Source organism: Hemicordylus capensis, chromosome 1, assembly GCF_027244095.1.
Source record: "Hemicordylus capensis ecotype Gifberg chromosome 1, rHemCap1.1.pri, whole genome shotgun sequence".
NCBI lineage: Eukaryota > Metazoa > Chordata > Lepidosauria > Squamata > Cordylidae > Hemicordylus > Hemicordylus capensis.
In genome coordinates, this window is record NC_069657.1 from 407,661,355 (window position 1) to 407,686,623 (window position 25,269).

At 42.7% G+C, this 25,269-nt stretch overlaps 1 protein-coding gene across 4 annotated transcripts in view; it reads right to left on the minus strand.

Annotated features, from left to right (window-relative positions):
- The window catches only part of XDH (xanthine dehydrogenase), a 107,721-nt gene that overhangs the window by 63,191 nt on the left and 19,261 nt on the right, over positions 1 to 25,269 (minus strand). For all 4 annotated transcript variants that reach the window (XM_053306911.1, XM_053306904.1, XM_053306895.1 and 1 more), the window contains exons 3-9: positions 23,854 to 23,950; positions 21,269 to 21,377; positions 18,181 to 18,307; positions 13,417 to 13,478; positions 11,078 to 11,146; positions 9,135 to 9,203; positions 2,763 to 2,849 (exon numbers count right to left, since the gene is read on the minus strand). In XM_053306911.1, the coding sequence (XP_053162886.1) occupies positions 2,763 to 2,849; positions 9,135 to 9,203; positions 11,078 to 11,146; positions 13,417 to 13,478; positions 18,181 to 18,307; positions 21,269 to 21,377; positions 23,854 to 23,950 (620 nt within the window). The remainder of the gene's footprint in view (positions 1 to 2,762; positions 2,850 to 9,134; positions 9,204 to 11,077; positions 11,147 to 13,416; positions 13,479 to 18,180; positions 18,308 to 21,268; positions 21,378 to 23,853; positions 23,951 to 25,269) is intronic.

A 25,269-nucleotide genomic window follows, 5' to 3' on the forward strand; every position in this document is an offset into this window, starting at 1 on the left:
TTAGGGAGCCACACTTGGGGTCAATGGGAGCCACCACTGCCTCGCAATAAAGAACATGCTTTGTGGAATTGTGAACTACCAGAGACAAGCATGTTATTGTTATACAGGATGATTTACCCAAGTTTTTAAAGAAGTGAACTAAAAGTAACCAATCTTGCTGGAAACTGTTGACTTGCACAATTTTTGATGACAACTTTATATGTGTGAACTAACAAAAAGGTAAAGTGTGCTGTTGAGTTGATGTCGACTCCTAGAGACCACAGAGCCCCGTGGTTGTCTTTGGTAGAACACAGGAGGGGTTTACCATTGCCATCTCCCATGAACTAACAAAGCAGAGGCTAAAATGAATTCATAGTATCATAGCAAGTCATCGGATGATCTGCAATCTATAGTAATGTAAGTCAAGGAGAAAAAATGGGACTACAATTAAATGTAAAGAAGACTAAGCTAATGACAATGGGTACAGCAACCAGCCTCAGAATTGACCATGAAGGCACTGAAGTGGTGGATAGCTTCTGCGTTTTAGGATCGACCATCAACAGTAAAGGATCCAGCATACAAGAAATACGCCGCAGACTAGCACTTGGTAGGTTTGCAATGAAGGCCTTGAAAAGGATATTTAGATGCTGTGATGTGTCTACATGTACAAGGATTAGAATAGTTCGGACAATGGTTTTTCCCGTGATGAGGAAGCTGGACTTTGAAGAAGCAAGGTAGGAAAAGCATTGAAGCTTTTGAACTTTAGTGCTAGAGAAGACTTTTGAGGATACCATGGACAGCCAGGAAAACAAACTAAGGGATCATAGAACAAATCAATCCAGAATTTTCACTCGAGGCACAAATGACCAGGCTCTAACTATTATACTTCAGACACATTATGCGAAGACCGAACTCCCTTGAGCTGAGGAAAGTTGAAGGAAAGAGAAGACGAGGACCAGCAGCAAGGTAGATGGACTCGATTACAACAGCAATGAATGCACCACTGAGTAAGCGGGGGGGAGTGTCACTTAAAGGGTGGGGGGGTAGTACTTACCCCTCCCACCGCTCTTCCCCCTCTGGTGCTTGTCTTTAAACAAACGTTTTTGGGGCGGCAGGGTTCCTCCCTGCCGCCCCTGCCCCCATCGTTGGCTGCAAAGTTCTGAAGTAAGTATAAGCTGATGCTATGCATGCGCCCGGCGCAGCACGCACCCCCCCCCATTGTTACCACTGGCACGCACGCGTGACGTATGCAGTGCGCGCTGGCGGTGACAACGGGGGTGTGCACGCCGCGCCAGATGCATGCATAGCGCCAGCTTATACTTACTTCAGAACTTTGCAGCCAACGATGGGGGCGGGGCGGCAGGGGTGGCAGGGAGGAACCCTGCCGCCCCAAAAACGTTTGTATAAAGACAAGCGGCGGAGGGGGAAGAGCGGCAGGAGGGGTAAATACTACCCGCCGCCCTTTAAGTGACACTCCCCCCCCCGCTGCCGGACCACGCCTCCGTGGTTCCGTGCACATCCCTACCACTGAGAGACCTTAAAGGCCAAGTTGAAGACAGATCATCCTGGAGAGGATCTATCTATGTAGTCACTAAGAGTCGACACCAACTTGACAGCACTTAATCAATCAATCAATCAATTCATAGTATGAATTCATAAGCTATCCTAGGGTAGCTTATAATTTAAATAGGCCATAGGGTTGCCAACTAGGAACATTTATGGAGGACATATGACTATTTTGGGGAGCAAATGACTTTTCTTTTTTCATTAGGAGGAATTGAGTCTATTCTGGGGACCAAACAACTGTTTTTACATGGGTTGTGGTGTCCAAAGATCTGGGGGAGCCACTGGAACATTTTCTTCACTTAGAACACTTTGTTCTCCTGAGCAGCCTCTCTTCCTCTGTCTCCTTCCCCTTCCTACTGACCATCCATCCAATGGAGAAGCCAGAGGGAAGGGTCTGCTTCAGTGGCAGGTTGCAGAGCCACATGACTCAGGAGTACAAGTAGGTGGACCAGACAGGTGCAGCTTGCTTCCTTCATGTGGTGGTGGCGGCGGCAATGAGAAGTTAGCAGTTAGCTAACTAACTTTCCTCAGCTAGCAGTTACCCCTATTAGCTAAGTAAAAAGGCACCTTTTAAAAGTAGTGAATCTCTTTTCATGGGGAGAACAACTGGCCCTATCGAACCCCAGCATAGCTTTCCTCCAGGGTGCTGCTGGTGTTGCCTTGCAATTCTTTTTTTAGACTGTGAAGCCTATGGGGACAGGGGAACATCTTATTATTTGTCTTTGAAAACCACTGCAAAATCTTCTGTAGAAAAGTGGCATATACATGTTTGTACATAGAAAACAACAGGTGAGTGGGAGACCATGCATGCACCACCGTGCTGGCATGCAAAGAGGCTGGCTCAGTAGCTAGTAGGCTTGTGCCCGAAACGTTTCGGGTGTCGGGGCAGATTCGGTGATTCGGCACCGGCGGGGGTAGGGCTTTAAGGGCGGAGGAGAGTGTACTCACACACACCCCGCCGCGTTTCCCCCGCCTGCGCTCTCCGAATTTGAAGCCCCTCGGGGCGGCAGCGTTCCTCCTTGCCGCCCCGTTTGCCCCCTCGGCCGGAAGTGGCCGGAAGTTCCGAGCGCACGCGCTCGGAAGCCTATGTGCAGAAGTCTATGTGCAGGAGTCAGCAAGGAGGCTGGAATCTTACATGGAAGGGAGGGAGGGAGGGAGGGAGGAAGAGGGGTGCCTCGAAACCTTATTTAACTGCTGTGGAAAAATAATATACTTACCAATAACTCTGGTGGAAATATAGGCTCCTGTGTAGCGTCTAAGGGAATGAACTCAGATGGGTTGAACAGGGTTGTGGAGATCAATGCCTACAGGAGACAAATTGCCATTGGTTAGGGCTCTTTTCACTACTAAAGAAGATTTATCATGGTTGTCAATTTTTCTTTCATATCTTTCCCCTTCCCCCCAAATATAGTTTGCCTAAGGCAGAAAACTGATGAATAGTAGAACACTCATGCGCATACTTATTTTATTGGAATGGGCATTTTCCTAAGTGCTATTAGGAGCTTAATCAAGTGCAATATTTGTTTAAGTAATAAAGAACATGTAAATATATTCCACAGGGAATGGATGAATGGAATACCTATTTGTCCAAAGTACCACCAAAGTAGGAGCACTACCATGGTCCAAAGAGGACCTCCAAGGACCTTGTCTTAGAACAACTGAGATTTGCCTTAAGAGACAGGGACAAGGCTTGCTGACTCCCAGCCAGCACTCTCAACACAGCCAGGATGAGGCTCAGTTCATCCTCAGTCTTCCCCAGAGCTCCTTCTCAGTGATTCAAAGCTGCTGTTATATATAGCCACCAGTGAATTGGCGTTTCCCCTCTCCCAAGTATCATACTGTGACATAATCAGGAGTTGGCTTGTTCTCTGCTTCAGCCACTAACCTGACAGCCTCCAAGAATCTTGCTGCCTGCCACTCACGCAGGAAGCTCATGGAGTCTCCCTTTTAGGGACTGCTAGGAGTTGCATCGCAAGAGACAGATAAAAAGAATAGAATCTTAGAATTGGAAGAGAACTTGGATGTCTTCTAATCCAACCCCGGCTCAGTTCAGAAAACTGCTGCAGCGTCCCTGACAAATACCTGCCCAGGCTCTGAAAACCTCTAGTGACAAGCAGGTGTGTAGCTAGGGGAGGGTGGGCTTGTGTCTGCCCCTCTGTCCGGCAGCCCTTCATGGGATATTACATGCAGGAGGCATGGCCAGCACCCAGAAGGGCCCCATGTGGCCTTCTGGAGCTCATTTCCCAGCTGGCAATGAAGCACCAGCTGTGTGTTTTCTAGAGAATGAAGAATCAGCAATCAAGCCAGCTAGGAATAAGACTGGCAGGAGTTTGGGGAGGGTGGAGGGGCAAGCCAGGCAGTGGCTCCCAGGAGATGATTGACTTGTGTGATCTGAACATGTCCACCCAATTATAGCTCCACCCCTGTGAAGATGAGCCCACCATTGCACAAGGCAGACTGTTCCACTATCAAACAGCTCGTAGTTAGGAAATTCTTCCTAATGCCCAGCCTAAATTGACTCCCTTATAATTTCAACCCATTGCTCTAGTCCTGCCCTTGGGAGCAACAGAGATCAGATCTGCTCTCTCTTCTGTGTGAGAGCCCTTCAGACACTTGATGGTGGCTATCATGTTTCCATTTGGATAGTCTCTTCTCCAGGCTGAACATGCACAGCTTCTTCAACCATTCCTCTTAGGATGGTTTCCAGACCCTGAATCATCTTTGTTACCCTCCTTGAACCCATTTCAGTTTTACAAAGTCCTTCAAATGTAGGGACCAGAACTGGACAAAGTGGCTCAGATTCAGAGTACTGAAGCAAGCACAGAACATGAGCTGAACTCATGCTCAGAACTTGATGAATGTTGCCCCTCATGCAGTGGAGAAGTCTGCTGAAGCAGGGGCACATCATCATCATCTTCATCATCATCATCATCATCATACCCCCAGTGAGGCACTACCTTGGCGTGGTTGTGGGGCTTGTGTGCTCTGAGGAAGGTGAGAGCTATGCCAGAGGTCCAACCATACTGGACAGGTCTCACCAGAGGAGCCAGACAAAGAGCGCCTCTCCTATCAACAATACGGTGAGATGTAACTTTAATAAATCTATACCAGATCGGTCGTTGCCCGGGTCAACAAGGACCACGCCAGGTGCTATAGTCCCTGGACATCTGATGGCAAGTGGGCAACAGGACTCAGGATCTTCAGTTGAGCAACCAGGGCTGGAGACTGCAAGGTTACTGGAAGAAACGTCGCTTAACCGAAAAAAATATACGAAAAATGCCAACAAGGCAATAATGATCTGCTATTACAAGTCTAGTCCAACTAGAAGAGGTTATTTAAAAAGAATGTACCAAATTTGGAAAGAGAAGCATCCAGATACAGAAATAACAGAACAAAGGCTAGCAGACCAGAGAAGATACATAATAAGAAATAAAGTATTCACAGGAGTTGAGCTGGAAGAACTGCAAAGAGCAACACAGGCTCAAGATATGGAAGAAGAATTACCACCAATTGAAGAAGTTGCTCAGGCACAGCTGAAGGAGGTGTTGGAAATCGAGGATGCCACTGTTACTGAACTGTTTCAAAATCAAAACCAGGCAACCTCCCCTTTGCCTTCACCTCAAAAACCCAAATGACATTTAACAGAAAAGCAACAAGAACTAAAACAAAAAATAACTGAGCACATGAACCAAACAACCACCACGGTTCGACTTCCAGCTCTAAAAACAGTTGCCAAAAAACAACTTGCTCAGGTATTCAAAGATGTCAATGCTGCACTTGCAGAAATAACCACCAATAATTTGCAAGAAACAAACCAACTAATGTACAGTGCAGCAACAATAACAACACAAGAGCTCGGATATAAGATCAGTGGACCTGTAAAAAAAGAAAGCAGTACATCACCTAAATGGAAGATTAGATTAGAAAATAAAATCTACAGGCTTAGATCAGATGCTAGTAAATTGAAAGATATGAAAGACAAGAAGCTGAAGAATGAAAATACCAAACAGTATCTGAACCAAAAATACCACCTAGATTCACGGAAAATTAGAGAAGTCCTGGAAATAATAAAGCAGAAAATAACAACAGTGTCAAAGAAGATTAGCAGGTATAAAGCCAGAATCACACAACACAGGCAGAATATCCAATTCCAGTTGAATCAGAGATGTTTCTACCAAAGTATAGAAGGAGAAACTGCAAGAAACCTAGAAACACCAAATCAAGAAGAAACAGTGCAATTCTGGGGGAAATTATGGGACAATCCATAATTATAATAAAATTATAATTATAATAAAAAAGCAGGCTGGATGAAAGAGGTCAAAAAATGTAACCAACAAATGCAAGATCTAATAACACCAGAATTAATAAGTGAAAGAGCAAAGAAAATTAAAAATTGGACTGCGCCAGGCGACGATGAACTGCATGGCTTTTGGCTTAAACACCTAACAAGCCTTCATAAACAACTATCAAAACAGTTCAATCACATTTTGCAAGGAGGTGATATTGAACAATGGCTAACAACTGGGAAAACTCATCTCATCATGAAAGACCCAGCAAAATGTGCAGTTCCAAGTAATTATAGACCGATAACCTGCCTGCCAACCATGTTCAAATTATTAACTGGAATAATAGCAGATGAAGTGATGCAACACTTATTAACTAACAAAGAGCTTCCAGTTGAACAGAAAGGAAATTGCCCCAACACCAGAGGCACAAAAGACCAGCTGCTGATTGACAAAATGATTTTAGAAAACTGCAAGAGAAGAAAAACAAATCTAAGTGTTGCATGGATTGACTACAAGAAAGCCTTCGATTCATTGCCTCACACAAGGATACTAAAATGTTTAGAAACAACTGGTGTCCGCAAAAACATTCAGATACAGTGGTCCCTCGACTTACAAACTACTCGACATAAGTATTTTTCAAGTTACAAACGGCAGTTTTAGATCCGGTTTTAGATGGGGTTTCCTCGACTTACAAATTTTTAGATGGGGTTTCCTCGACTTACAAATTTTTAGATGGGGTTTCCTCGACTTACAAATTTTTAGATGGGGTTTCCTCGACTTGCCTGCCTGTTTACTGCCTGTTTATTCTTGAAAAGAAATGTTCCTGTGCAGTTTGCAAGCCTTACTTGGGGTCTGGGTCTTTTTTCTAGGCTCCGGAACGCATTAATCCGTTCCCAATGCATTCCTATGGGAAACCGCTTTTCGACTTACAAATTTTTCGACTTACAAATGTGCATTTGGAACGGATTAATTTCGTAAGTAGAGGGACCACTGTATTTATTTAAAAAAGCAATGAGCATGTGGCGTACACAGTTAACAATCAATGGCGAGACACTTGGACAGATTAGCATTAGAAGAGGCATTTTCCAAGGGGACTCACTATCCCCTCTGTTGTTTGTAATCGCCATGACCCCACTTTCACAAATACTAAACAAAACAGGCCTCGGATACCAAACATCTAAAACATCAAGTAAAATCAACCATCTGCTGTACATGGATGATCTGAAGTTGTATGGAAAGTCCCAGTCAGAAATCGAATGACTGCTAAACACTGTCTGTATATTCAGTAGCGATATAGCAATGGAGTTTGGACTAGACAAGTGTGCTGCATTAGTAATGAACAGAGGGATAATAAGAAAAACAGAAGGAATAGAACTGCCCAATGGAAGCAAGATCAAGAACCTGGAAGAGAAAGAACATTACAAATACTTGGGCATTCTCCAGGCTGATAACATCGCACAGACTGAAGTTAAAAGAAAAATTGGAAGTGAATACATCAGGAGAGTTAGAAAAATCCTCAAGTCCAAACTCAATTGCGGGAACTCCATACAAGACATAAACACCTGGGCTATACCTGTTATCAGATACACTGCAGGAATAATAGACTGGACCCAGGCAGAGCTAGAGATGCTGGATTGTAAGACCAGGAAAATAATGACCATCAATCATGTCCTGCACCCCCACAGGGATGTCGATAGGCTATACCTCCCTCGCAGCTCAGGTGGAAGAGGAATGCTGCAAGTCCATCAAACAGTAGAGGAGGAGAAAAGAGGCCTTGAAGAATATATCAAGGACAGTGAAGAAGATGCATTTCAAATGGTCAAGAACGAGAAACTATTCAACACCAATCAAACAAAGCAGGCCTACAAGAAAGAACAAGTCAAGAACCAAGCAGAAAAATGGAAAAATAAGCCCCTGCATGGTCAATATTTGCACAATATAACTGGAAAATCAGACATCACCATGACCTGGCAATGGCTTAAGAATAGTTACTTGAAGAAAGAAACAGAGGGTTTAATACTGGCTGTGCAAGAACAGGCACTAAGAACAAATGCAATAAGAGCAAAAGTCGAAAAATCCACAACAAACAGCAAGTGCTGCCTTTGTAAAGAAGCAGATAAAACAGTGGACCACCTCATCAGCTGTTGTAAAAAGATCCCACAGACTGACTACAAACAAAGGCATGACAAGGTAGCAGGGATGATACACTGGAACATCTGCAAAAAATACAAGCCACCTGTAGCCAAAAACTGGTGGGACCATAAAATTGAAAAAGTGGTAGAAAATGAAGATGCAAAAATATTATGAGACTTCCGACTACAAACAGACAAACATCTGCCACACAATACACCAGATATAACTTTAGTCAAGAAGAAAGAAAAACAAGTTAAAATAATCGACATAGCAATACCAGGGGATAGCAGAATAGAAGAAAAAGAAAAAAATCACCAAATACAAAGATCTACAAATTGAAATTGAAAGGCTGTGGCAGAAAAAGACCAAAATAATCCCAGTGGTAATTGGCGCCCTGGGTGCAGTTCCAAAAGACCTTGAAGAGCACCTCAACACCATAGGGGTCACAGAAATCACCATCAGCCAATTACAAAAAGCAGCTTTACTGGGAACAGCCTATATTCTGCGACGATATCTATAACAATTGACAATAAAACTCAGCCATCCCAGGTCCTTGGGAAAGACTCGATGTCTGGATAAAACAAAGCAGTCAATAACACCTGTCTGACTGTAAACAAGAAATAATAATTCAATTTCTATACCGTCCTTCCAAAAATGGCTCAGGACGGTTTACATAGAGAAATAATAAGTAAGTAAGTAAGTAAGTAAGTAAATAAGGATCCCTGTCCCCAAAGGGCTCACAATCTAAAAGAAACATAAGACAGACACCAACAACAATCACTGGAAGTACTGTGCTGGGGGTGGATAGGGCCAGTTACTCTCCCCCTGTTAAATAAAGAGAATCACCACGGTAAAAGGTGCCTCTTTGCCAAGTTTGCATGGGCTCTCCATTGCACACCTACATCAGTAGTCTGTCTCTATATCTGAGCCAGTACTCCCAGGGAGGTCTGACCAGCACAGAATAGAGTCACATTATTACTTCCCATGATTGGGACACCATGTTTTTGTAATGCAGCCTAGGATGCATTAACTTTATTAGCTGCTGTGTCACATTGCTGGCTCATGTTCAATATAGCCTAATCAATGCTTTACTTGATCCTGGCTTGATCCTCTAAATTCTGAATTCTAAAACAGAACAAGGAACAAATGAAGAGAGAGAAATATCCTTACTGTGTTGTATTCTTTTTCATTCATGCAACAGCCTGATCCATTGGCTTTCCCCCCACAGCACTTCTGATCCTAAGAGGGGTGGGATGGAGGACAGAAGTAATATTTTCTCAGTTACTGTCATGAAATTTGTCTTACTTTTAGATGAACTAACATTAATTATTCCTACTGTAATTCTCAAAGACAGTTGAGAAGAAAGAGTTAAATAAGAGTAATCTAATATTTGGTGGGCAAGTGCAGGAGCATCATTTATAAAGTATTTAGACATTTATATTACTCTGGCATCAAATTATATGAATAAATGCCAACCTTAAAAACAAAGAAGCCTATTTTACACAGCATTTGTATGGAAGCCTTGAATATATCTTTCTAGCATTATGCATTTATTTTGTATCAAACTTCCTTTTTCAATCCTGTTCCCATTGATACATTAGCACTTTGAAAATATTCTAGGATTTCTAAAAATCGTAAACATCCACATTTTTGAAAGAGCTGCATCTAATTATTCTTACAGTCTAACGGCCAAACTAGACATAATGTGGGAGCTTGCTCAGTGGATCTTCTGATGTGTTTGTGTGTGTTTGTGTGTTGTTGTTGTTTTAAGTATTGACATCACACTATAAGGGGAGCTTCAGATTATCTACCCTCACGTGATTATGCAGCAAGGGGCCCACCTGCCAGGAGTGGGTAGGATATGATGTGAGCACACATGTCTCATTGTGCAATTGGGCCATATTGTCTGAATTAGCCCATAGGAAACCTTGTTGGCTTAGGAACTGTAAGCAAATAGAAGAAAGTGAGGTATTATCCAAACCGGCCTGATGATGTCTTTTATCCAGGGACAAGACTACTTAGCTTCAGCAATGGAACTGCATAGTATACTCTTCTTAGAGCATTCTCTGGAGGGAAATACATTATGAATCTGAATGTTCTTCTCTGAATGTTCCCAGGAAATTCCTGTTTCTCCCAGGTTAAGATGTAACTATTAAATCTGAAGCACAACAGAGAACTGTTTTTCTAAGAAAATTCAGAATAGCGAATTATTTTAATACACCTACATGTTGCCCTTTGGCCTCTCTCAAACAAGGAGTCTTCTGATTAAAATTTAATCGCTAGTTAGTTTGTGATCTGTTCCTGAACTTAGGACTTTGAGTATTTTAAAGAGAAGGCTCCAGGAAAATCAGAATAATGGTTTGTATAATTCATCACCCCCTTTCCCAAAAGAGTCACAAGGTTTCTGCAAGTATCTTCCTTGGGCATTGCACTGCTCACATGATGCAACCACCTACAGTAAATGAGCTGTTATACATGGATAATGTAGTAATAGTGTGTTTATTTATTGTATTTATACCTTTCCCTTTTTCTAAGCAGTTCAGAGCAGCATATATGTTTCTCCCTCCCATTTTATCCTCACAACAACCCTGTGAGGTAGTTTAGGCTGAAAGAAATTGACTAGCCCAAGCTTAACGAATGAATAAATATGAGCTTCACGACGGAATAAAGATTTGAACTCAGGTCTCCACAGTCCTCGTCCAGCACCCTAACCACTATACCATGCTGGCTGTCCCTGAGATTCCAATGCTAAATTCCTGAGAGGTGACATACTACTTTCTGGAACCTGCACAGTTATCTCAGAGCAGATCTACACTCTGCAGATTAATCTGGTATAATAGCCATTTCCTCTCCACAGAGAAGCCTAAGAATTGTATCTGCAAGGGGCTGTGGATGGGGTAGAGATCTTCAAGAGAGAATTCTCAGCATTTTCAGCAAGCTACAGTTCTTAGGATTCTTTGGAGAAACCCATGGCACTTATATTGGTGTAAAAATAACATAAGTTTTCAACATCAATATGCAAATTACCCTCAGAGTAAATCAAGGTAGATCATTAAGACTAATTTTCTCTTGAAGACGTAGGGTTTAAAGGCCAACATCGTTATGGAACTTACCACATTATTTTCCTTTCCGGTCATGCAGCAACCTAGACCATTAACTTTCCCCCCACAACAACCCCGGTCCTAGGCAAAAAAAAAAGTAAAATATTTTCAACAAAGTTACATTAACTTCACACATTTTCCAGGAAAAAAGCTAACTATGTGTTAATCATACCATTTTACAAATTGGTGGATACAAAAGATTGAAACTATTCTCACGATCGGTAGAAAGTGGGCTAAGGGAGCCTAGTCCGCTTTCGACCGATCGTGGGAACCACCGGGCTCGTGGGCAAGCCCAGTGGTTCCCAGGCAGCTAGCCCGCCTAATTCACCCTTCCCTTAAATGAGGTTAAGGGAGAGAGCTCTCCGTTAACCTCATTTTATTGCTTGTGTTTCGCCGCAGTGCTTGGCGACACATGAGTAGACCCGCGACTGGGAGGCTCAAGGGTCCCCACAGAATGCCCTGTGCACTCACATGGGGCATCCTGGGACTTTCGGGGGCCGGGTGGCCTCCGATCCCCGCAGCCGCCACCGGCTGACCACTGGCAGACCTCATCGAAGCGCTTCACAGTAATCGTGTGAAGCGCCTCACTGTTCAGTTGTAACAGTAGTTAAGTTAACTTGATGTTAAGTTGTAACAATAGTCAATGAAGGAAACACTGATTTGAAAGTGGTTTGTCAATATATTGTCAATCTTCCAGGAGGTTTTCGAGCACAAGCCCCACAAAAATGAATGAAGCTTGCTCAAGAGCACAGCATTCTTGCAAATCTACCATTCATTTCAAGGAGTTTGCAGCAGACTTTCCCAGGAAATTGTGCCCTAGGTCTGTTCTAGAAACACCAGACATTGGATCAAGTCCAGTGTTCTCTCTAATTTTTTTCATTCAGAATGAATTTTGTTCTGGGCGGCAGTATCAAGGCAGTGTGTGCGCCCATGCATTCAGAATGGGGCCTTCCTGATTCCACCTGAGCAGGATCTAAAATTAGCTTAGTGGACATTTTAAAAACCTGTGAGTGCACACACATGCACATGCCTTAGAGGGAACACTGATCAAGTCCCCTCCATACTGCAATGCAAAACAGTGGTGCATCAGCTGGTAACCTCCAGGCTCGACTACTGCAATGTGCTCTACGTGGGGCTGCCTTTGTACGTAGTTCGGAAACTTCCGTTAGTTCAAAATGCGGCAGCCAGATTGGTCTCTGGGGTAATCCAGAGAGACCATATTATGCCTGTTTTAAAACAGTTGCACTGGCTGGTTATTACCTTTAAAGCTCTGAAAGTCTTGGGTTCAGGTTACCTTAGAGAGCACCTTCTTTGGTATGATCCCCATCGCTCGTTGAGGTCATCTGGAGAGGTCCGTCTCCAGTTGCCACTGGTACGTCTGGTGGCAACTTGGAACCGGGCCTTTGATGTAGCTGCTCCTAGTCTATGGAATCCACTCTCGGCAGAAAACTGCAATTTAGGCTCACTGTCAGCCTTTAAGAGAGCCCTAAAAACCTGCTTGTTTGGCCTGGCCTTCCAAAGTTTGTAAATGGTTTTTATAAATATTTTAATTAGTTTTAAATGGTTTTTTAAATGGTTTTTTAATTGTTTTTATATTGTTTTTAGAACTGTGTTTTAAATCATGTGTATTTTTAGGTCTTTTTAAATTTGTTGTACACCACCCAGAGCCTTTGGCTGGGGCAGTTTATAAATGTAATAAATAAAAAATAAATAATGAATAAATATTAAGACTGTTAGAACTATTGACTGTCACACCAGGGGACCACCGACTCTCACATGAATCTGCCCATCTCAACAGAGCCTCAAGAGAGGCCTGCTTACATCTGTTGCACATTTGGTAGTCACATAGGACAGAGCTTTCTCTGTGGTAGCCCCCACCCTCTGAAACTCTTTCCCATGAGGAATTCAGCTGGCATCTTCTCTTTTAATGTTCTGGCAGCTTACTAAAGCTTGGCTGATCCAACAAGCCTTCCAGTACTCCGAGAGATTTGTACTACTAGTTTTATTGTCCCTGTGATGTTTTATTAGTTGATTCGGGTTATTTAATATGTTATTTTATTTTTATGATTGCCCTTTTATTGTGTTAATCTGTGCTGGAAGCCACCTTGAATTTTACAAAGAAAAATGGGGTATACTTTTAAAATAAATGAATAAATACTGCAAAGTTTAACACATTGGTGGCAATATCCTAGACTGCCTTAAGGCTTGTCAGGGAGGGAAGTTTAGGAGTGGGGGAAGAAGTTTTGAAAATGGATTCCCTTGTTCCCATTTTAGAAGTATAAACAGTGTCAGTTACCAAAAACCTAACTGCACCACAAACTCTTTTAAAGGCATACGGTCTAACTCCTTACCCTTGCAAAAGTCCTGTAGCCTTCTAGAATGGGCCTGTATCCTGTACAGCGGCACAGATTTCCTGCATTGAAAAACCAAGGTACAAAAGTTAAGAGTCAGGACATAGGAGAAGTGCATAGGTCCCAAGTGGGGAGGAGGCAGACATCTCTCCACCTACCCACCTCTTTGCTGGACCCATTGCTGAATTAAAACTGAATATCAAAATATCATTGCAATTGTACACATGTGTACTTGAAAATAAACTCCATTATTCAAAACCAACAGGACTTTCTTCAGAAAAAGTATATTTTGGCTAAGAGCATTAGTGTAAACTATGCCATTACTTTTCTTCCAGAAATCTTAATATGAAGGACAAAGTTTACCCCTCATCTAAAATTGGCTTTGCCCCTTCTGTTCCCCCCTACCAACACAGATATATATTTTTCTGGAGCCACTACTGGAGAAGGAAACTGCTTTTGATTTTGGCTATGATTTAGTAATAAATAAAATAATATTTAACATCTTTACCAGCTTTTAAAAGAGCCCCTAAGACACATTTTTAAGCCAGGCTTTTAGGAATCTCTGAATGTTTTAAATTTTTTTAACAGTTTATTTTATTTTGTTATTGTGTTTATTTTTGTGAACCGCCTAGAGCCTTTGGAGTCTGGTGGTATAGAAATTAAATAATAATAATTAGTAGTAGTAGTATTATTTACACAGTCAGACAGGTGTTATTGACTGGTTTGTTTTATCCAGACAGCAAGTCCTTCCCAAGGACCTGGGATGGCTCAATTTCATTGTCAATGTTGTTGCTGTTGTTATAGGTATCGTCGCAGAATATATATTATTATTATTATTTATTTATTTACACAGTCAGACAGGTGTTATTGACTGGTTTGTTTTATCCAGACATCGAGTCCTTCCCAAGGACCTGGGATGGCTGAATTTTATTATCAACGTTGTTGCTGTTATTATAGATAGTTACAGCAATTTTAAAAAGTTACAGCAATTAAAAAATCCTATCAACATTTACAAATTTAAATCTCAGAAATTACTAAATTACCCTGGCTAAAAAATTGTGCCTTAAGGGCTCTTTTGATGGCTGGTAAAAATGTTAAACCACAAATGTCTATGGGGAGCGCATTCCACAGCCCAGGAGCGACAGCAGAGAAGGCCAGCTACCAAATCACCGCCAGACGAGCTGGCAGTATACGGAGACAGACCTCTGTTGATGATCTTAATGAACATGTAGAAGGAGAAGGGGATCATGTAGAAGGAGGCGCTCTCCCAGGTAACCCAGTCCTAAGCCCTTTGGGGCTTTGGAAGTAATTACCAGCACTTAATTTCCACAATATGGGAGACACCAGACTTCACATTCCAAAAGGGAATTTGGCAACAAATAATGGCTGACATCCTGACCAATAAAGCATGAATGCTCCATGAGAAGTGGCGGTGATGCTGCTGGGTTCCAGACTAACACAACACTGGCTGCACTTGCATAGGAGTGGATTTCAACAACTTCTCCTTTCACCAGAGGCCTCTGTGCCACCCAGCAACATGGTGGCATGGCCTTCAGGGAGATCCCCCACCCCCCGTAGCATAGAGCACTTTCAAGAGAAGGGGCAGTTGATGAAGTTGGCGGGGGGGGCACAAAAGTGCCAGGGCTTCATTAGTCAAACCCATCAGCATAAGAACATAGAATTCTCACATAGAATTTCCACTTCAATAGCTGGGATGTCAGACAGTGAGTCTCACTAAGGCTCTGCACAGCTTTGGAAAATGGGACTTCAGTCACAAAAGGCACCCCACCAAAGCTACAAATCCCCAAGTAATGCTACCAAACTGCAGCTGAACTAAGTGCCTCCCAAGAGTCCTTTCCAAAAGCATTTCCTGCTTTGGTAATTCATTTTATTTTGCCTTTTATTCTGATGCTTACAAGGATTCTGTGGGGGAAATTTCTTTTGTTACAGTTCTTGTTGAAATTTCTTTTGTTATGGGAGGGTGTGAGATCCAATTCATTTAGTAAGGTCAAATTAAGGCGGGGGGGGGGGGGACTTGTTGCTTGTTTTAAAAAGAACCCATACTCAGTAGGGTCACCATGAGGAGACTCTGTATCCTCCCCACCCCGACTGTCAGTGGGAAAGAAACTGGGGGAGCTGGGTTTGGTAGGGAAAAGACATCCTGAGAAGAAATGGTTAAGCACCTCTCTTTTCCTTCCACCCTACTGCTCCATCTGCACAGCTCCCCACAGCTCCATTTCAGGTTTTTAAAAAAAACATTAGGAAACTGAGCACATTTCATTTGGCTTTAATTCAAACTCAGATTGGCTCCAAACTCTTTCTCTGCTCCAACTAACTGGAAGGTGCCAGCTTTCCAAACCTTTATGAACACAGCATTCACTGGTTAGTTGATATCCAGATTTACCAACTGCAGATGTGCCAGGTTCTTCTATTGAGTGAGGGAGGAGGGTGGGGTTTTTTTGGTCAATTTTCAGTGACCCTCCTTTCCCTCTGCAGCAACCTATGCTTCTAAAAACTACATCCCTGAAGGTTCTCCAACTCCTAAGGACATGGCTTTGGGAGACACAAGCAGCCACAGAGAAAGGGAAATTGTCTAAACTCGCTCCTCCCCATGTGCAAAAGAAACCCCTAGTGTATCAACAGAGGATTTGTTTGGATGTCAGCCACTGTAAAAACCCTTTTCACTTAACACAAGATGCCTCTCAATGCCAGTTGCAGGGGAGCAACAGCAGGAGAGAGGGTGTGCCCTCACCTCTTGCCTGTGGTGTTCCCAGAGCCTTCTGGTGGGCCACTGTGTGAAACAGGATGCTGGACTAGATAGGCCTCGGGCCTGATCCAGCAGGGCTGGATCATATGTTCCTTTAACCACTGAAATGTAAACTAAAATTCAGAACACCTTTTAAATATAATCTGAGGAAGCAGACTTCTTCCTTGACTGCATGTGTCAAATCACAAAATAATGATTTGGTATACTGTACTTTACTACAGAAAGAGGCTGTTCTCCTGAGCAGCCAGGCCCAGGCTTGGCTGCCTGTGAGAACTGCCAGGATCTGCATGAATCCCAGCAGTGCTGTGGTGCTAAACCCAATGCCAATGCCGTGGCTAAAGGCACAAACAGGCCCTTAACTTGGCTCCCAGGACAGAGAGACGGGAGCCTAGAGTGCCTGTCCCCTGGAGGAATCCCCCAGTGCACTACACTCAGCACGCTGTGCACTGTGGGATTCTTGGAGGTCAGGACAATGAGTCCCAGCCTCTGTTTAGCCTCGTTGCCAGGAACAGCAGGAATAGACATCTGTGCTGCTCCCAGCAGTGCTGGTTGTGTGGGTGCACATCTTGCATGCTACAGGGGCTCAGAGCAGTCAAAGGTGCTCTTACCTCTAGACTTTGGGGCCAAAGTCCAGGGCCTCCACACTCCCTGGGGCCCCCAAAATCCTCTTTAATCTGTCTTGGGTGGTGTGGTTTGTGCCCTCAATATTCTATGTGTGAAAAATGAAGCTTAACTTGCGGGGGGAGGGGCTCCAAAGGCCTTTAAGTCCAAACTCCAAAATTACCTAGGTGTACCTCTGGGAGCAGTTGTCTGGAGAAAGGTAGGTTGAACCCTGCCTTCACACACACCCCCCCGCCACGCACACAGTCATGTGAACAGCCTTTAAAAAATGTTACACTCCTCATCTGATTCTGGCTCATAATATATCTACAAGGTGACTTTTTAAAGTTTAAGTTTTTCAGATGGAGAACTGAGGTTGAGAGACAAAGAGTTGCCCAAGATTCACATACTGAGCTGATGGAACGAGGACCCATATCTAGAAGTAGACTGATAAAACACTCCTATTTATCCACAGAAGATATTTTTGCTGGATAAACTAAATACTCCTGGAGCTCTAGAAAGGTCCGCATAATGCCAAATAGATCCAAACAGATACAGAGGCTTTGATATATACCTTTCTGACATTTATATCAAAGATGCCCAGCACCATGAACGGGGCGGGGGAATGCATAATCAACTTGTGGAATTCTCAAGTTGAATTCCACATATTTTCCACATATTCGTAGTTTTACACAATGCATAATCAACTTGTGGAATTCTCTGCAACAAGATGTGGTGATAGCCAACAACCTCAATGTTTTTAAGAGGAGTTTGGATACCTTCATGGAGGAGAGGTCTATCAACGGCTACTGGTCAGAGGACTAGTAGAGAGGGCCCTCAACTCCTGCCTCTAGGCTCCCAGTGGCATCTGGTGGGCCACTGTATGAAACACGATGCTAGACTAGATGGGTCATGGGCCTGATCCAGCAGGGCTGTTCTTACGTTCTTAACACAGCATGATTTATCTCATCATATTGCTTATCTAATGTCAGGGGAAAGGCAGTTTTCCATGTTTTTGCAATGCACTCAGGGTAACCTTCGAGGAGTGATTCCAGATCTTAGATTCAGCACCACCTAGTCCAAGTATCATATGGGGTGTCTACATTTGGAATGGATACTGGTCAGAGTCAGAAGTAGCTATCTATTGACTATCTGACTATTATTATATTAACTGACTATTATATTAACTGACTATTGACTATCTCTGGAAGCTGCCTTCAGCAAGCAGAATTCTCATTTGACCATTTTGCACCGTACAGTTCATTTTTCCAAATTCCACATGTATGAAAGAGGCTTTCATTTCAAGCCAGTCAGTTGCTTTAAAACAATCAGCTTTATTATGTAGATAGTTGGAAATAAAGCCATAAATATTACAGGGCAATAAGAAAAAACTTTACCTTGGAAAGCATCTTCTATCTCCTCCATTTTAGGCTCAGGGTGGTTGCGAAGCAGAGTATACATGGACATAACAATGCCAGGAGTGCAGAAACCACACTGAGATCCATGGCTTTTAGCTATTCTTTCCTGAAAAGAATAGAGTGTTTTTTTAAAAAAAAAATGACTAGGGCTTTAATTATATCCCGTCTTTCTTCCATTGTGAAACTCAAGGCAGCATACATGGAGTTCCCAGGTGATCACCCATCCGGGCAGTTGCCAGAACAAGATTTGCTTAGCTTCAGCAAGGTAGGTGAACTGTATGCCTTCAGACTATGCCCTAGGTTCTCTATGTGCGTTAACCTTCCCTTGAAAATTAGCAGAGATGAAGGATTTCGAATACCATAACATGAAACACAATATATGAGCCCCTGGTGGCGCAGTGGTAAAACTGCTGCCCTGTAACCAGAAGGTTACAAGTTTGATCCTGACCAGGGGCTCAAGGTTGACTCAGCCTTCCATCCTTCCGAGGTCGGTAAAATGAGTACCCAGAATGTTGGGGGCAATATGCTAAATCATTGTAAACTGCTTAGAGAGCTTCGGCTATAGAGTAGTATATAAATGTAGGTGCTATTGCTATATAAGAGGGCTGGAGTGTCTAAAAGACCACCTAGCCCAATTCTGGATGAGTAAGAGGTTTCATATACCAGTCCCCAGCCACTAAAAACAGCTGTGTTGATTGTGCAGAAATGATTATACCATAATCATTGCCTGCAGTATGCAAAAGCTGTAGACATCATAGACTGTCTAAACAAGCTGATGGTGTAGGGGAGGAGTCAGTAAGGAGATCTGTCTAGGAACCAGAGGTATTTAACTTATTTATAAATTATCTGAATTCAGGAATGAACAAATGAGGTGGATAAAATTGCAGATGACACCAAATTAATCAGGATGGTAGAATCTGAAACAAGCTGTCAAATGCTCCAAAATGACATGTCCAAACTGAGTGAATGGACAGCATAGAACCAATTGTGATTATCCAGGAAAGATTTTGGAGTCAAAGTGGATATAGCTCAGTGAAAATATCAAGTTCATGCAACAACAGTGGAAAAGGAAAATGTCATATTATGGATTCTTAGGAGAGGGCTCAAAGATACAGCTTCCAGTACCATATCAGCTATCAAATGGCCAAATTTAGAATATTATGTACATTTCTAGTCATCCCATCTCAAAAACGATATTGTAAATCTAGAGAAGTTGCAGAAAAGGGCAACAAAAATGATCAAGTGATTGAATATTTACCCTATGAGGAAAGGCAATAACATTTTGAGCGTTTTGGTTTAGAAAGAGATGACTAAAGTGGATATGGTAGGACTATTTAGGATTTCTAATGTGCCTCAGTTGCCCATGGATCAGCAAGAGCGTCCCACACTCTAATGTCTTGGATTATCTCACTTCCTTTTCCTCGGGCATCATAGAGCTATTTCCTGCCATCTGGTTCATTACAAACCTATCAGTCTCTACTATTTTGTGCTGGTACAACAGCTCTGTAAGGAAGCTGCTCACCCAGCTTGATGGACCCAGCTTGGAGTCGGACTCCTTGCAATTTGCTGGACGGCACCCCGGTAGGGAAGGTCCTCGCCAAGCCCTCATTCCTTCTGCATGTGACCTCCTGCACTAGTTAGGAAAATATTAGCATATATAATATGCCAATAGTAATGCTTTGCTACTCTAACAGCAGCAATCTTTATCAGCTCACTCTACCTCCTGGTAGGGCCAACTCAGTAACCCTAGTCTCAGCCTAAAGCATTCCCTCCTATTCTAATGGTAAAAGGTAAAGTTGTGCCATCTGAAAAAGAGAATGTAACTGCTACTCATTGTTGTATTCTATCCAGTATCTTTTATATTTTGGGGGGGATGGAGCCAGAAAGGAAAAGTGAGAGAAAGGAGAAGGAGAAACGGGAGTTGTTTCTGAATAAACTCTTAGTTAAATCTATATAAAATTACTTTGTGAAAGAAGCAGCTATAAAACATGTATCTCTTTGGATTTTACTACCTGTAATAGATATGGTCCTTTCATCCTTTCATACCAATTTCTGTAACCCTACAGTAATGGGCCCTGGAAGTATTCTAGTTGATCTGGGCTTCAGTTATTGTTTATTGAAGAGGGTATTAAGAACTAGATTTAGTACTCTCTCTGGATCCTAAATTCTTAATTATTTGCAGGTAATCCTTAATTAATTCACTTCTGCTAGTAATCAGTGGAATACTGCTTTTATCCCCATTGAAAATACCATGCATGCATCCAAGAGTTGCATGCTCTGTTTTTGGAGCTTTTTGGTGACAGAATCAGACCACAAAGACTCTTGTTTCCTCAGTTGCCTTTGTTTCCTGACTTCTCCCCATTGTTGCACTAGTTACTAACAGGTTTCATTGTGTTTCTTTCCATTATATCACTTCCTGAGGTTATCCTATTTACCCTGCATAGCTTGTCAATGCTTATTTGCATTCATTCATTCATTCATTCGATTTCTATACCGCCCTTCCAAAAATGGCTCAGGGTGGTTTACACAGAGAAATAACAAACAAATAAGATGGCTCCCTCTCTCCAAAGGGCCCACAATCTAAAAAGAAATATAAGATAGACACCAGCAAGTCACTGGAGGTCCTGTGCTGGGGGTGGGTAGGGCCAGTTACTCTCCCCCTGCTAAATACAGAGAATCACCACATTAAAAGGCGCCTCTTTGCCAAGTTAGCAGGGAATACGTTCCACTGCCTCTCAACTTGACCATTAGTAATTTAATCTGCATAGGATAACCTTTGCTTCCCAAGATTGCTAACCAAAATACTCAGTTGGAGAGTCTCGTGACTTAATCTTGACGAACTCCAATCACTCTTCAGCTAGAGAGTTTTCTCTTCTTTAAAAAAAACCCAGTCCTTTGATTATCATACTGATAAATGAAGACAGTCCAAGGAAATGAGCCATGCTTGCAACAAATAAATCAGTAAGAACCAACCATTTGGTTCTATTTGGAAAATCAGAGAAAGATTTTTGAGTAGAGCCCAAAACTTTCTTAAAAAAAAAAAAAAAGCTACAACTCCACAGCTTACCTGTACTGGATGCAGCCTCGTCTTTGTGCTTCCTATGCCTTCGATGGTAGTTACTGCTACATGGTGGAGGGCACAGATAGGGAACAAACAAGCATTTGCAGAATAGTGTCTAAAGCCATAAGTTAAGGATATTGTTCACTTTACTATGCAGATGTGTATCATACATCCTCAGTGCTTCTGTGCAGTGTTCCCAATCCATGGCAAGGATCCATGCACAAAAGCCCGATTCAACAGACATCTCTCTCACACATGAGGAAAGTGAGAGGTTTTCTGCAGGAGGTTTGAATAAATTGCCCAGCTTTCTCCTCCCCCACCCCAAATGATCTGGTTAGACTCATTGAGCATTAGGGAGTGTGGTGGCAGGGGTGATGGAGACAAACTGCAGGTCCATTGGTCCAGAGGTTTGCTGTTACATGTAAAGAGGAGTATAGAAAGAGAATGGCACCATTGCTTCCTTGGAGTTGTGTCACATGTTTCAGTGGTATTACAGTTTGAATGGAACAGAACAATGTCATGCAAACTAATGTTAAGCAGAAAGAGCTGGGAAAGTGCATTTAGTCCATCAGCCAGGCTCACAAATTTTAGCCATTGGTACCATCTCAGTAGGGATGTGTGCAGAATGTTTCGACATTGAAATGTTTTGACTCAAAACCGGCATTTCAAGAGTTTCAAGCTCAAAACAAAACACCCTTCAAATAAAGAGCCTTGAAACAAAACCACATTTCAATCAAAACATTTTGAGCACCATTTTGGAGGCTCCCCTCCCCCTTGTTGATTGGTTTTTTGGCACTGGCTTCCGATTGGCTTGTGATCTCCTTGCCTCTTGGTTGGCTTGTTGTCATACGGATCAAGTGTCATGGGCAACTGTGCCCTGGGGGATTTCAAAATGTATTTAAAGTGACTGGGAGGCAGAGAGAGCCCTTATAGTGTGCCTCTTTTGAGGAAGAGTTCTCTCAGCACTGAGTATAATATGTTGTGCTATTGCTGCTATAACTATCTGGTTTTCCTGGATCTGAGATTGACAAAAGACAGAGCTTAGGCACCTTCTTTCCTTGAGTTGTGGGGGTTTTTTTGTTTGTAAAATAGTGTTGTGCTGAGAAATGGACACTGGCAGCTGTGTGTGAAATATTTCTTGGTGATTGCTGTGATGAGCTCCATGTCTGGCCCTGAAACTAATTTGAGCTTCGCTCACTGCTCTGGTCTGCTCTGCAATCTGTATTGCAAGGTGTACTCAGTCAAAATGTGGCTGAAGTTGCTCTAGTTGAGCTTATAGCTATGTTTGCTGCTAATGGAGCAGCTGTTGCTAGAAAGTAAGGAATCATAATTGTGTGTAAGAGATCAACTTGTGCCAGTTATGTTACTGCAGCATAGGCACTGTGGCTGGCAGTGGATTCTGAATCAATGATTCTATTTTGGCCACTTTTGGACTGTGATTCGAGTGTGTGATGTAGGAACAGATTCCCTTTTACTGTGTGCTTCTGCACTGCTTTAAGGCAGGATTGCAAAATGCATTGCATATTGCAATGCAAAACTTGTGTGCTGTGCACCCCGAGTGCAGCTTGTTCCAGCCATAGAGAATGATGGGGCATCTCAAAACACTCCATTGCTCCCCATGGGTAGCTCCTAGGGACAACAAAATGGGTTGGGTGGTATGGCATGATTGGTGCTACCTACCATCTAACCCACAAAAGAAATAGGCAAGTGGGCGATAGGATTCTATGGAGGTTTGAAGGAAAAGTTAAATGAGGTATTTTGAATTCCCCGTTGTTCCCTTTGGCCAGAACACTCAAAACATTTCAAGTTTGTTTTGTCGAAACAGCCAGCTTGACTGCTGTTCGATGAAACATTTCAACTGTCAAAACAAGAATGCAAAATCCATTTCGTACACCTCCCTACATCTCAGGAGACAAATGCTCATAATCATTTTTGGCAACGTCTACCCTTACTAGAGATGGGAATTAGGCAATAGCAAAGTTGCACTTACAGCTATCTCTGTGTTATCACCCCTTCTTTAACCCTACCTCCCAACCATTATGGTAAAATTGTAGTCATGTTTGTACACATTAGAATCAGGGTCAGGGTAACAATGAACAAATTGTTGTTCCAGACCTTGTCAAAAGTCACCATGAGCACTTTTCCCCACAGGCAGTACCAACCATCTGGCTCATGTATTAGTTGGTTTAAAGGCTCACCCACCAGAAGCTTCAGCTACTGGTGAGCAATTAAGATAGCAGCAGAGCAGGGCTTTTCCTTAGCAGGCAAAACTCCAGGAAGCATTGCCATATGAAAATCCTACATGCTTGTTTGCTGTCATTTCTAAAAAAGCAAAATGATTATGTAAGCTGACATCCTGTCACTAATGAGAGCCGCAGCATGGCATACAAAGGCCGCAGCTGTGCAAATATACTCGGAGAAAATGCTTTTAAAAACATCCTTGTCTTCAGATCATACATTACCTGGAGTGGAGCTGAAGTCTGGAGAGGAACTAACTTTGCACAATAATATTTTTCTACCCAGTCTTCATTATCATGGATGTCTTAATTCAAAGCCTACTCTTACGTCTCATTGCACGTTTCAGAGGATACATGATCTTCTTTTGAAAGTTGTCAAATTTGGAAATCATAACAGTGCAGGCACCACATCCACCTTCTCCGCATCCCAGCTTGGTTCCACATAAGCCCACTTAAAGAACGGGGGTTAAGGGAAAAAAAGATACCAGCACAGCAAAACAGCTAGAAACTCCTTAACAACTCCAGCCACTGATCCTTAAAATAGGCGATTTGGTTCCCAGATGTTCAGGGTTAAAATCAGAGTTGTTTGATTTGGCCAAATCATACCCTGCCTTGGGCCTAATATAGTGCAGCCAAAGTTTTTCTGTAACTTCCACAAACCAAAATTCAGTTTCCTACTTAGAACCATGGTTAGTGATTGTTTGAATTTTTTTTAAAGTATAGAAGTCTTGTCATTTGATTAAAATGGATAGAAGAAAATTTAGAATATTCAAGTCGAATGTTAACTTTTAAAATTGCTGTATCCAATGAAGTACGTCAGCCAGGGGAAAAGGAGAATTGATTTACATGCCCAAGATAACGTGTCCCAGTCACAAACATATGACTATGAGAAGATAATTGGATTAGGAAATAATTTGCCATAGAAGTCAATGAATGTTTATTTTTGACAGTGGTTTTATGAGTATCAGAACATATCTTCGCACTGCAAGATACAAGATTTCTCTCAGAAGTATCCTGAATCCGATTAGCACCATAAGATCATGTTAAAGGGTATACAGTATAGGTTTATATATATACATACATTATATATGACAAATGATCCCAATAGTAGAATTCCCATATTCCTTATTCTCAGCACTGATACAAACTTTTCAAGTTTGCATTTGGATTTTCACCCTGTTAAGAACTATCCTCACTCCTGCCATGAATTCTAAAGCATTGCAATTAGACTATTCTCCCAGAACTAGGGGTGTGCACAGACTGTAGTTCATGCATCGGTCTGAATTCAGACTGGTCTACAGTCCAGCAGACCTGTTCGGCCAAACCTCAAACTGGTCTGTCGGTTCGAGGGGGTGCTGGGGAACAATGAGCAGCAACTTTAACAGTAAAGGCGGAGGACCTTAAGAGTCGACTGCAGCTTCCTGCTGCAGTGGTACTCTCTGTAACAGCCCCCATGTGGCATGGCTCCATCACTCACCTGGCCTCTGGTGCATGCGGAGGCCATTTTTGTAGTCAGCATGGTGCTGCTGACCATGCATATGGCTTTTGTGCACGTGCAGAGGCCAGGTGAGTAATGAAGCTGTGACAGCACTGTGTGGGGGCTGTCAAGGAGTGCCTCAGCAGCAGGAAGCTGCTTGGGGTGGTTGTATGACATGTAAGGGCCTCCATCTTTACTGTTAAAGATGTTGCTCACTGCCCCCTGGCACCGCCTCAAATCGCTGGACCAGTCCGAGGTTTGGCTGAACCAGTCCACCAGATCATAGACCGGTC